Raw genomic sequence first — 12,798 nt, forward strand, 5'->3', positions numbered from 1 at the left:
CCTAAGAATGACATTAAATGAATCACAAGGAGCTGACAGGTCCTTAAGAAAGGACTGAAATGATTGTGGAACAGAGAAATTGCTTATGTGCTGCTCAACTTGCACTGACTCAGGGACAACTCTGGTTTTCTCTATAATAGGAAGGGACTCTAGCTACTTCATGGCAATGTGTAAACAATAAATGGTCACCAGACAACTTTAATTCTTCATTGGCTAATAGGAAATTATTTTCAGGTTATCCTTACTCTAAATTTACCATGTTTAAAGTGGGGAAAATTCACATTTCACAATGATGATTCATCTCAACAGGAAAAATATACAAATAACTACACAGGTGCAGAATGAACATTACATTTTGCAAAACAAAGAATAGTAACCAAAAACAAAGACAAAGTAATAATTTTCAAGCAAAGAAACCAACATTTTCATACATATCTGTTTGCCTAAGAAAGGGACTAAAAGGTTGTAAAGGAATTAAAGATAACTTGTTCTAAAACTGTGGGGAAAATGTCAGTAAGTCTCAATCATTCAAATAGAAATCACAAATCTTTAGACCCTACCAGTTAGTAACAGTGAATGACAAAACAAAGAAAACTTGCTGGTGGGGAAACAGATTTTCTAAAAATAAACAAAATATAACCCCCAAAGTATGCTGAAGTAAAAAATCACTTAGCAGTAGAATTTACATATAATCACTATTGCTATAGAACCGTTTATGTATTTGTTATAGGCTATTCAGCTAAAAGTTACTGGGCAGAAGATGTTTATTGTAGGTACAAAAAAAAGAAAGGTGAGCTGAGACATTTGAGACATTCATAGGTTAGTTTCCTCTTAGTACTCTAAATTAAAGAGGTGTTACATATTTCTTGCTTCTGAGGTAAGCCAATGTTGTTGTAATCAATATTTTTATATGTGTGTTTATAAGTCCAATAAACGTAAAACATAAAGAAAATTTTTGTTTTTAGTCTCAAAATTACTTGGAAAAGCAGACTTAAAAATTTCAGTATTGAAACTCAGTTATGGGCTCAAGTCTATTTATCTATAAAATGGAGACAATAATAGTATTTAACTCATAGGATAACTGTGAGGTTTAAAACAAATGTTCATTTAAATAGCTTCAAATAGCATATGGTGTTTAGTATATGCTGGTTATTGCTACCATTATTGTTACTATTATTTTGATTTACTATTATTTAGGTTAATTTTTTAAAATCTATTCATGGCTCCTCTTAATTTTCTGAGAAAACACAAACAATGTTTTCTCAATGTTTGATGATGTCTTCATTCCAAAAGAATCATGGAATTTTCTCATTTAAATGATTTAGTATATAAAACTAACAATACAAATGTAATGTTGCCCTTATCAGATTTGTCCAATGTCATGCTCTCTTTCTCTATAGCTGGGGACCTATCTGCGCCCAAATGTTTTCTTTCCCCTAAGAGATCAAGTAAAGTGCAGGGCAACTCACTTGGTGAATTTAGTGATCTTAATGTCAAAAGAGCTCAGCTATGATGGGGAATGTAGGGCTCTGTACTATGCAAAGTTGATTAGCATCCTCCTAAGCACCCAGTAACCAAGCACTTCCTACTGCACTTGACCAATGGAAAGATGGCAATTTTTCTAATCTTCTATGGATTGTGTCTGGCAAATATAAATATATGAAAGTTATAAGATGGTCTAAGTGTATTTTCAAGACATTTGAAGTTAATCATTTGCAAAGAGTAAAAGGATAATGCCTTCATTTTAAGACTCGTTAAAGGAATAACTAAAATGATTACTATCCCAAAACACAATATCTCATGCTGGATTTGTATGTTTTTCTCTGTCTCATGGATTATGTGAGATCATCCTAAAGATTCATGTTTGAGTAATAAACATTACCTACCAATCAGCTCCAAAGAATCCAAGAGAGAGTAGAATTTGAACTACAAAAGCCATGGCGCGATGTCAATTATTTTGTTATTTTCCTTTCTTTTTATTTTATGTTTTTGGTAAAATGATTTTGACAAGGAAGTGTTTATCACTTCATAGTAAACAAAGGTGACTCTCTCAAAACTGCACAAGATATGAATAATAAATGCTCATGGCTGGGTGTGTAGTTCAGTGATAGAATGTGTGCTTCGTGTGCACGAGGCCCAGAACTGCAAAAAGTGAAAATAAAATTTAAAAAAATGCTGTAGGTTTCATTCCCTTAACCACTGTAGAGATGGCTAAGTTCTTTATGGAGGTAGAACTTTGTGTTTAGGTAACGTGGGAAGATTACCTGTCCCAGGGATCGCCAGTCCAAACCGGCACTGCCAATATAAACGTGTTGTTTGTCCACAATCCAGAAGGAGGACTGCAGCCGGCCCTTGTTGTAGGCAGTCATGTTCATGTAGGTCACCTCAGCTCCTAGGAGTTCAAGGAGATGCCGGTCAGCCTTTGTTTCAAGGTTCTGTACTGCCAATCAGTCAATGACCTGCTGCAATACTCATGGTCTGCCCTTTAACACAATTGAAACTTGGGGAAGCCAGCCAAGGCCCTGAAAGTGCCACTCTGTTCCCAAAAAGAAGACTCCAAAAAGAACTAAAAAAAGAACAAAACAGATTTTCCCTACATATTCGCAGAGGAGGCTCTGTACATAGTGACAAGACCATGACCTCTCAAGTCACCCAGATCTCTTTGAAAATCCTGTTCCAACACTTACCATCTGGAAGGTGAGATAAGTGGACAAAACACTTCTCTCCTTTTTCTTTTGGAATAATTTTAATAGACTTTTGCTTCAAATAAAAGGATCAGCCTTGCTCAGTATTAATAATCTCCCCAATAAGAAATGGGCCTTCTTATGCTTTCTCTACATTATTTCGCCCATCTTGCTCTTTCACTTGCCTTTACTTTTTCATTTCTCCCCTTCATTATTTAGTTTGGGTTTGGTTTCTTCTTGGCCTTTCTTTATCTGATCATTCTTAACCTGAGCAATGATTATTCAAGCCTTTACTAAAAATGCAATCTTGGACAGTTTAATCACGTAGATGACCATTAAAACCAAAAACACTTCCAAAGAGCTGAATTTGATCAATTGCTTTAATCCAAATGTGGTAGACTCCACAGTCAAGTCTTCAAGTATTGCTGTCTCAAATTCACTGAAAACCTCTCAAAAGGAGCATTAGTCCATTCATTACCAGGCCATTTAAATACATTTCTGCTAAAGGTCCATTCTCTTTAAAAGAACTGACCTATATACATATCTTTAATGAATTAAACTGTTTTGTCTTTAGATAGCCACTATTAATGGAGAGAATATATTCTGGTAGCACACTTCATTGTCAGAATCTTGGTTGCCAGGAGTATATAACATTGTATGCTTAACGATATCAAGGTCATGGGTTCAAGTTTCAGAGGCAAAGCCCCAGGCCAGGAGGTAAGGGCCAGACAATGTCATACAGGGTTCAAATTGTTTCTAGGCAGAATAAGGCCTTGGTAAGAGTTATGTGCTGCAGGTAGAATCTGGAGGTAAGCCCCAGGATCACCTTCATGCTTTTCTTTGTAAAAACTATAGAAGATCCTTCCTTTAATGATGGCCAGTTTATTGCTATTAAAAAGTGTGGCCAGATGAAGTTGAACTGTGAGTGTGTAAATCACTCTCCTGAAAGGCAGGAGAGTGATTTACATTATTTAACCTCTAACTTTTGGGAAAATGCAACTCTAGGTTTCTTGTGGCAAGAGGATGAAAAGAGAGGCTCTGCGGTTGGGGGAAGATCTGAGGGGCTAGGAGCACCCAGGCAGATTTTATTTGAGGGTGGGGTAATTTCTTTACTCTAGGAGCAATGGGAACATGTTCCTCAGCTTCTAGCCATCCTGGTATATGAACATCCAAGGAAGAGTGCCAGATGCCGGATGAGGAACCACACTGGGTACTATTTGATATGGCAAATGCTAACAGGTACTGCAGAATTTGAACGTCCAAAGCAGGAGATTGCCATGGCTATTGTAGAGAGACCTGAATCTTCACGGAGGGTACACAGACCCAGAGTCACAGCTGTTCTTTGGAGATCCTCTTAGTTTCCTAGGGATGCCATGACAGAGCACCACAAACTGGGTGACTTAAAGCAGCAGACACTCATTCTCTCTCAGTTCTGGAAGTTAGCAGTCCAAAATTGGGCAGGGTGAATAGCAGAGCGATAGAGTGCATATTTCACAAGAATGAGGTCCAGAGTTCAACCCCCCCGCACCACGAAAACCAAACAAACCAAACATAGATATTCAAAGTCAAGGTGTTGGCAGAGCCATGCTTCCTCTTTTGAGAATCCTCCCTTATCTCTTCCTAGTTCTAGTGGCTGTCAATCTTTGGCACCCCTTGGCTTGCAGTGGCAACACTTCATCTCTGCTCTCTTGTCACATGGCATCCTCTCCTTGTGTCTGTGTTCTCTTATGAGGTCACTAGTCATGTTGGATTAAGGCCAAACACACTATAGTCTAATCTCATCTTGACTGATTTATACCTGCAACAAATGTATTTCCAACTAAGTTCACATTCTGAGCTAATGGAGAGTTAGATCTTCAACATATCTTTTTTTTTTTTTTTTTTTTTTTTTTTTTGCAGGGGTGGGGAACAATTCAACTTCATCTGGCCACACTTTTCAAGAGCAATAAACTGGCCATCATTGAAGGAAGGATCTTCTATAGATTTTACAAAGAAAAGCATGAAGGTGATCCTGGGGCTTACCCCCAGATTCTACCTGTAGCACATAACTCTTATCAAAGCCTTATTCTACCTAGAAACAATTTGAACCCTCTATGACATTGTCTGGCCCTTACCTCCTGGCCTAGGGGTTTGCCTATGAAACTTGAACCCATGACCCATTGCTACCTTGCATGGGACTGTTTATTAGTTCTTAAAGTCTCCATCTATTCTCACTAGGTCCCTTGCAAACCCCCCCTCCACTGGCTCTCTGAGAATGCACTGATCTTATCTGAAGGGCCCTACAGTACCCTACCTTTTGACCTCTCCATCCCATAATGCATATATATTGCCCTAAAATTATCATATTACCATATTACTTTACCTTGTAATTTAGCCTAAAGAGTTTGATTTAGGAGATCCTGGGTCTTATGTGACTCTCCATCTAGAGCCTCTATAGCTCCCTATTGATGACTAAAATTATTTTACAAAGAAACAGTGCTTTCTTTTGGAAAAGGTCCAGCTTTCTTTTATTGAATAATATATACCAGAATGTTAAGCTATGTGAAATTAGGGATAAAAGGTCTAAAGTGACTGATTAAAATTCAGGCATACTAAAGTGTTATCTCAGTTCATTTGGGCTGCTATAATAAAATACCATAAACTGGGTAAGTTAAAAACAGCAAAGAAATTTATTTCTCACAGTTTTCTAGAGGCTGGGAGGACCAAGTTCAAGGAACTGGCAGATTGGGTGTCTGGTGAGATCCCACCTTCTGTTCCATAGAGGGTGCCTTCTCACTGTGCCTTCACATGGGGGAAGGAGCAGAGGGTTGTTCTGGGATCTCTTATAGGGCATAAGTCGTCTTCATGAGGACTCTACTCTCATAACCTCATCACCTCCCAAAGGCCCTACCTTGGTGGTTAGGATTTCAACATACAGACTGTGGTGGACACACACATTCACTCTACAGCAGTGTCATCTTTGGTCAGGATGTGCTCTGTTCCTGCTGTTCAGAGAGGAAGAGGGCACCAAGTATGTAAGAGATCAAAAAGGGGAGTCCCCATCACTGTATTAGGGAATCTCTAGCAAAGGCTGAGGGCATGGGAGGCAGCAAATGGCTTCACTGTTCTGCGCAGGGCTAGAGACAGCTTCATAAAAACCAACAGAACTCTGTGTAGAGATGGAGTAATATGTAACAATAGTAACTCCCATTTATTGAATTATGTGCCTAGAACCAAGAGATTCTGGTTACAATTATCCTAGATGGCATATCTTATTTCCCTATTTTAGTATACACCCATTTGCTGTGTAAAGATGTTCCTGTCAATGACCAATTGTCTAGTGATACTGTAGCCATGTTAGTTTTTCTAAGTATACGTTAGGATGCTTACACAATGATAAAAATGACCAAATATCACAATTTTCAGAACCTATACCTGTCATTAAGACAGCCATGTTATATAATAAACTACTATATTATGTAATGTAAGAAAATCTACTGAAAATGTTTAGTGATGTATCTAGAAATATCATTTCCCCATTAAGAATTATCTATTTTTCTAACTATCTTTCATTTGTCTCTGAAAACACATGCTTTTATCTGAATTTGTAACTGGATAGACATTCATTTCATCATCTCCAGGGTTTAACCTAAGTTTATCACAAGCATATTAGTCAATATTTTACTTAAAGGAATTTATATTTAAGTACACTTTCAGATTTTTTATGGATTGATTTAAATTTTTTCCTTATCCTGGTGGTTTTTCATATTTATTAGAAACAGATATTAAAATCCAATCTTTTCTGAGTATAAAATATATTTAATTATGAAATGTCTTTAATAATCTACTTATTGAAGTAGTATTATGCACATACCTTTATATTAAGTTGTTCCTTTAAACGTTTAGATTTTTAAGATTATATCTTTAAGTCCAGCTTGATTCAAATAAACACATTTTATTACAACTTTAGAAGTATATTTAGTTAAGCTTGATTAAACAATTTTCATTTTCACATATTTATTTTTAGTGAGAAAAAAATACATTGCACCAGTTCTTCTGTGTGCAGCCCACAACCCATGGGGCGGAGACCTCAGCATATCACTGGGAGAAGTGTACATTACAGCCACACGCTGCATCAGAACTATCGTTGACAGCTGTGCACAACTGCGGCTCTTGAGTCCAGATCTCTGCAGCGCCTCCTTGTTTAGCCTGACACCCTACTTGTTTCACTGATGATGAATAGGAACTATTAGCAACTTGAATGCTTTTCAATGCCAAAAACAATAAATCAAGTGCATGTACCTGTTTCTTCAAATGCTTTATAAAATGCTTTAAAGATATCTCGGCAGTCCTAATTAAATTTCAGACAAATAGATAAAAGAACCAAGTTCAGAACTTGAAGCTGTACTGACCTAACGGTGTGAACAGAAAGCTCCTAATTGGTTACATGAATCAGGGTAAAGCAGTATGGATAATCCCCAGGTTTGACTTGTGAAGTCAAAGGTTAAAAGTCTTGAATTTCCAAATTACTCATTACAACTCCGTTGAGCTTTAAATGCTTGGTTGAAATTTGATAAAGAATGCTCCTGGCTTTTGAGGGGGTTGTTTCTTTACTTATTATAGTTTGGATCTGCAATATCTCTCATAGGCCTATGTGTTGAAGGCTTGCTCCCCAGTGCAGCAGTGTGGGGCGTTAGGGAAATGATTGGATTATGAGGGCTTGGACCTTACCAATGGATCAATCCCTGGAGGGATTCATAGCTAAATGGACTACTGGAGGTGGTGGAAAACATACAGGGTAGAACTTAGATGGAACTTAGTCCCTGGAGACATATCCTTAGGGACTGTATCTTGTCCACATCCTCTTCCTCTCTTTCCCTCTATTGTTCAGCCATTATGGTATGAGCAGCTCTGCTTCACCACACCCTCTCCACCAGGATGCTCTACCTTACCACAGTCCCATAGGAACAATGGAGCTAGTTGACCAGGGACTGAAACCTCTGAAACCATGAGTGAAAACAAAATGTGCTCCTCTAAGTTGTTTATGTCAGTCAGGTATTTTGGTTACAGTGATGCAAAGCTAATTGATGCATAAGTTATTCTTATGGTATTAACTGAAACATTGTATTTTATTTTGTCCATACATCATATCAGTAGAAAGAATGTTTTCTTGAAATTTAACAAAAAAATAAGAAAATATAACCTAGGACATTATTCATTAAATAAAGTTATTTAAAGAAAAAGAAGTATAATGCCAAAATGAATTAGAAATTAATTAATGTTAATATAATGGAGAACCAAGTTGACTATACACACACAAGACTTTCCAACATCACAATTGCTTGCCATAGATGTGTCCCATATATCATTTGGCAGAGTGAGTAGCTATCTCATCTATGCACTATTTTTTTTCAGGAACTCTAATGTGTATCTTTTTAAAAAAATATTTATTTTTTAATTGTAGTTAGACGCAATACTTTTATTTCACTTATTTATTTTTATGTGGTGCTGAGGATCGAACCCAGGGTCTCACACGTGGGAGGTGAGCACTCGACCACTGAGCCACAATCCCATCCTCTCTAATGTGTATCTTATACTCAGATTTCAGAGCTCCTCAACATTCTTCATGGTGTGGATGATATTATATGGGTGGGGTTCAAGGTCATCCCCAATCTATTACAGTTCAGATCTATAGGGATTATCCTTTGATCTATACCTATTAACACAATTTTTAGGATACAAGGTTTGTGATTCTGATCCTTTATTATCAAGTTAAAAATGATCTAGATGCATTTAATTTACCCCACCTCTTCCACCTTACTAAAAATTAGAATTACCATGCAATTTGAGCAGTAGTGGTTAATTCATCTCGGGATGCTCGTTCCAGGCTAACATGGCTAAAGAATTACTAACAATCATTTCCACTTGGAATCTCCTCCAGAAATGTGTTGTTACCTCTAGAATAATATGAAATCATGAAACCAGGGTTCTCAAAATGGAATAAAGATATTCCACTATAAAATTTTTCACATGAAATGTTCTGGAGAGATTTAGCAGAGGAATGTTCTCATTCATTCATCACACTCACACGTAAGGAAAACACTCAGGGGGAAATGAGCAACTTTAGGAGACATCGGGTTGAAAAATTCCATTTTTAAGTCCAGTGAAGATAAGAAAAATTATGTTCATTTTTATATCCATCTGTATCACACATGTATCTAGCAGTTCTCTCTCCTTTCTGTTTCATGAAGGAAAAATGAAATCTTCACATTTCTTTTAGTTAATATTACATATAGCATATATGGGAATGACTTCCCTGATAACATTTTCTTTTTGAAGTACATAATACTACCATATGACAGATAATGGGACTGTTTAGGTACTGTGTGAATGTATTTAGTCTCTTTGGCCATAGGTGATTGGACCTAAAGTAGTCACTTGACCTAAGCTGAGCCAATCAAATTTCCTCTTTTGGGAATTCAATATGGAATTACCGTCAGCTTATTAAAATAAACTATGGATAGTGATACACATAAATGGATTGGCCTGTCTACATGAAAGGAGGTGAGAAGAAGGCAAGTTTGGGGTTGGGGGTGGTGGTGGTGCGGGGGGGGGGGGGTAGAAAAAGAATGAGAGTAGAGAACAAGAAAGCAGGAAGAATGTCCGTGACTGTTCTATCACCACCTTCTTTTTCACTTTGAGTTCCTCCAAATCTTTAGAATAGAAATCACATCATTTAAGGAGTTCTGTTTCTTTACTAAGTTATTCAATGTTATTAATCATAATAATGTACTTTATTATGTGCATACATAATTTGAAAAGCCCTACAATATTTATAATGTATATTTTTAATATTTGATCAAAACAATTGGTTTGGGCCTAAAAACTCACATAATTTATAACACTCAGTTTCACCAGTTGTAGGGTTAAATGATTTAAAACAGGAAGATTTCAAATGAATATTCTGTCAAAGCCATTATCATAATGACACTAAAGGAAACCAGTCAATTGTGGTTAAGAAGTGGAAAATTAAGTTCCATCTTCTCCCTGGATCCCCAAGATCAAACAGATTCTATCTCCAAGTTTGTTTCCAGAAACTCCCCTGTTGAAAGCATGTTGTCAGCAACTTTAATAAATTTTATGATGTAACATTTATACATTCAAAAGAATATATGTAATTTGTAAGTAAATTATAAAACACAATACTACAACGGACACTTGTGAATCTTCCACCTTACTAAACACTAGGATTACCATATAATGTGATTAAAGTAGTGTTTAAAGTAGTTGGGATGGATTCAGTCTCCTCTATCAGCTTCCCCGAGGGAACATGTGGCAATACCTGGAGACATATTTTCTTTGTGACAAAGGTTGGGAAGGCTGTTAGTCTTCAGGGAGTAGAGGCCAAGGATGTGGATAAAAATACCACCTTGCAGAGAATAGCTCCCCAAAACAAAGTTACCCGGCCCCAAATGTTGTTAGTCCTAAGGGTGAGAAATCCTGCATTACAGTTGTTTGCCTGGTACCATATCCCTACCTCTTCCTTAAGATGCAACCACTATCCCAAATTCAATGTTCACCACTGTCTTCTTTTCTAAAATATATTTTACCACATATATCTGTATCCCTAATAGCAATATAAAAATAAGTTTATCACTACCTTTTAAACAGATTAAGGAGACGTCAGTGTGATCGAAGGAAATGTATCAGTTATTAATTATAGATTACTGGAAAGGCATTCAAATGTTTCCTGGAAGAAAGGTTTGCAGCAAAAAAAAAAAAATCTATCTTATCAATCAATCTTTTCTTCTGAATACATTGATTTTCATGAACAAAGGAAAAGGTCATAGCCTGTTCTTGGGAGCTTTAATTTGTATTAATCAGTAGAGTTCTATCAATCTAACTAGCAAAATTTTACAGCCCGTTGGCTCAAAGGCCAAAAGGTAAAAACACCTTCTCATGACACATATCTGCCTTCAAATCATTCAGTAAGTGAGAGGAGGAAAACATTAAAAATAATGAATGGCATGTTCCAGTTGTTAAAAAAAAAATCGAATCTGAAGAGCACACTACATCTTAAATTCTAACGTATCTAGCTGATAGATAACAGACCTGAGCAGAAGGAACAGGAGGTTAAGGGGATAATTCCATAGACTGGGCTTATATGTTGGCTCTCCACAGACTTTCTTTGAAAACGCAATTTACCTAAGGCCTTTCTGACCCTGCTCAGGCTTAAAGCAATAGGATGTTAAATTCCTCGACAACCTGTTATCCTCAGGGCTATTCTCTCAGGGCAAAGGAATATTAAGACTCCTCCCTGCAGATAAAAACAGAAATATCCTGGAAAAAGACTTTTGTGATCTTTATACAGATCAAAGATTCCAAGACTCAGGAAGAAAGTAGAATTAAAAGTAAAACTCCAGAGTCATAAAATCTGTAAAAACAAGTTCCAATCAGAACAGGTCAGCAGTCAGCTGCTATAGTTTGGATCTTGAGTGTCCCCCACAAAGCCCATGTATTGAGGGCTTGCCTGCCTGTGGTGATATTGGAAAATGAAATCTTTAGGAATTGAGCCATAATGGAAGGAAGTTAGATCATTGAGGGTGTGCCCCTGAAGGGGATACTGAGACCCGGGCTTCTCCTCCTCTCTCTTTCTTGGCTTCCAGCCACCATAAGGTAAATTGCTTTCTCTATCATGTGCTCCCAACATGGTGTATTATGCTACCATGGTCCAAAAGCAATGACACCAAGTGACCCTGGACTGAACTTTTTTTCCTTATAAGTTGTTTACCACAGTCATTTTGTTACGGTGATGGAAAGCTAACACAGTAATGTTCTCAATTTTTTTTTTTTGCATTTGTTTTTTCCAGAAAAACTATTTTTTATGTTTTTTAATTATTATTGTTGGTTGTTCAAAACATTACATAGTTCTTGATATATCATATTTCACACTTTGATTCAAGTGCGTTATGAACTCCCATTTTTACCCCGTATACAGATTGCAGAATCACATCAGTTACACATCCATTGATTTACATATTGCCATACTAGTGTCTGTTGTATTCTGCTGCCTTTCCTATCCTCTACTATCCCCCCTCCCCTCCCCTCCCCTCTCTCTCTACCCGCTCTACTGTAATTTATTTCTCCCCCATGTATTTTTTCCCCTTTCCCCTCACTTCCTCTTGTATGTAATTTTGTATAACCCTGAGGGTCTCCTTCCATTTCCATGCAATTTCCCTTCTCTCTCCCTTTCCCTCCCACCTCTCATCCCTGTTTAATGTTAATCTTCTTCTCATGCTCTTCGTCCCTACTCTGTTCTTAGTCACTCTCCTTATATCAAAGAAGACATTTGGCATTTGTTTTTTAGGGATTGGCTAGCTTCACTTAGCATAATCTGCTCTAATGCCATCCATTTCCCTGCAAATTCTATGATTTTGTCATTTTTTAATGCAGAGTAATACTCCATTGTGTATAAATGCCACATTTTTTTTTATGCATTTGTCTATTGAAGGGCATCTAGGTTGGTTCCACAGTCTTGCTATTGTGAATTGTGCTGCTATGAACATCGATGTAGCAGTGTCCCTGTAGCATGCTCTTTTTAGGTCTTTAGGGAATAGACCGAGAAGGGGAATAGCTGGATCAAATGGTGGTTCCATTCCCAGCTTTCCAAGAAATCTCCATACTGCTTTCCAAATTGGCTCCACCAATTTGCAGTCCCACCAGCAATGTACAAGTGTACATCCTCGCCAGCACTTGTTGTTGTTTGACTTCATAATGGCTGCCAATCTTACTGGAGTGAGATGGTATCTTAGGGTGGTTTTGATTTGCATTTCTCTGACTGCTAGAAATGGTGAGCATTTTTTCATGTACTTGTTGATTGATTGTATGTTCTCCTCTGAGAAGTGTCTGTTCAGGTCCTTGGCCCATTTGTTGATTGGGTTATTTGTTTTCTTATTGTCTAATTTTTTGAGTTCTTTATATACTCTGGATATTAGGGCTCTATCTGAAGTGTGAGGAGTAAAGATTTGTTCCCAGGATGTAGGCTCCCTATTTACCTCTCTTATTGTTTCTTTTGCTGAGAAAAAACTTTTTAGTTTGAGTAAGTCCCATTTATTGATTCTAGTTATTAACTCTT

General features: G+C 37.2%; 1 protein-coding gene across 1 annotated transcript in view; it reads right to left on the reverse strand.

Annotated features, from left to right (window-relative positions):
* Pld5 (phospholipase D family member 5) overlaps nt 1-12,798 on the reverse strand; it is a 418,074-nt gene that overhangs the window by 92,535 nt on the left and 312,741 nt on the right. The window contains exon 5 of the mRNA XM_027928595.2: nt 2,265-2,392. Within this exon, the coding sequence (XP_027784396.1) occupies nt 2,265-2,392 (128 nt within the window). The remainder of the gene's footprint in view (nt 1-2,264; nt 2,393-12,798) is intronic.

Source organism: Marmota flaviventris, chromosome 12, assembly GCF_047511675.1.
Source record: "Marmota flaviventris isolate mMarFla1 chromosome 12, mMarFla1.hap1, whole genome shotgun sequence".
NCBI lineage: Eukaryota > Metazoa > Chordata > Mammalia > Rodentia > Sciuridae > Marmota > Marmota flaviventris.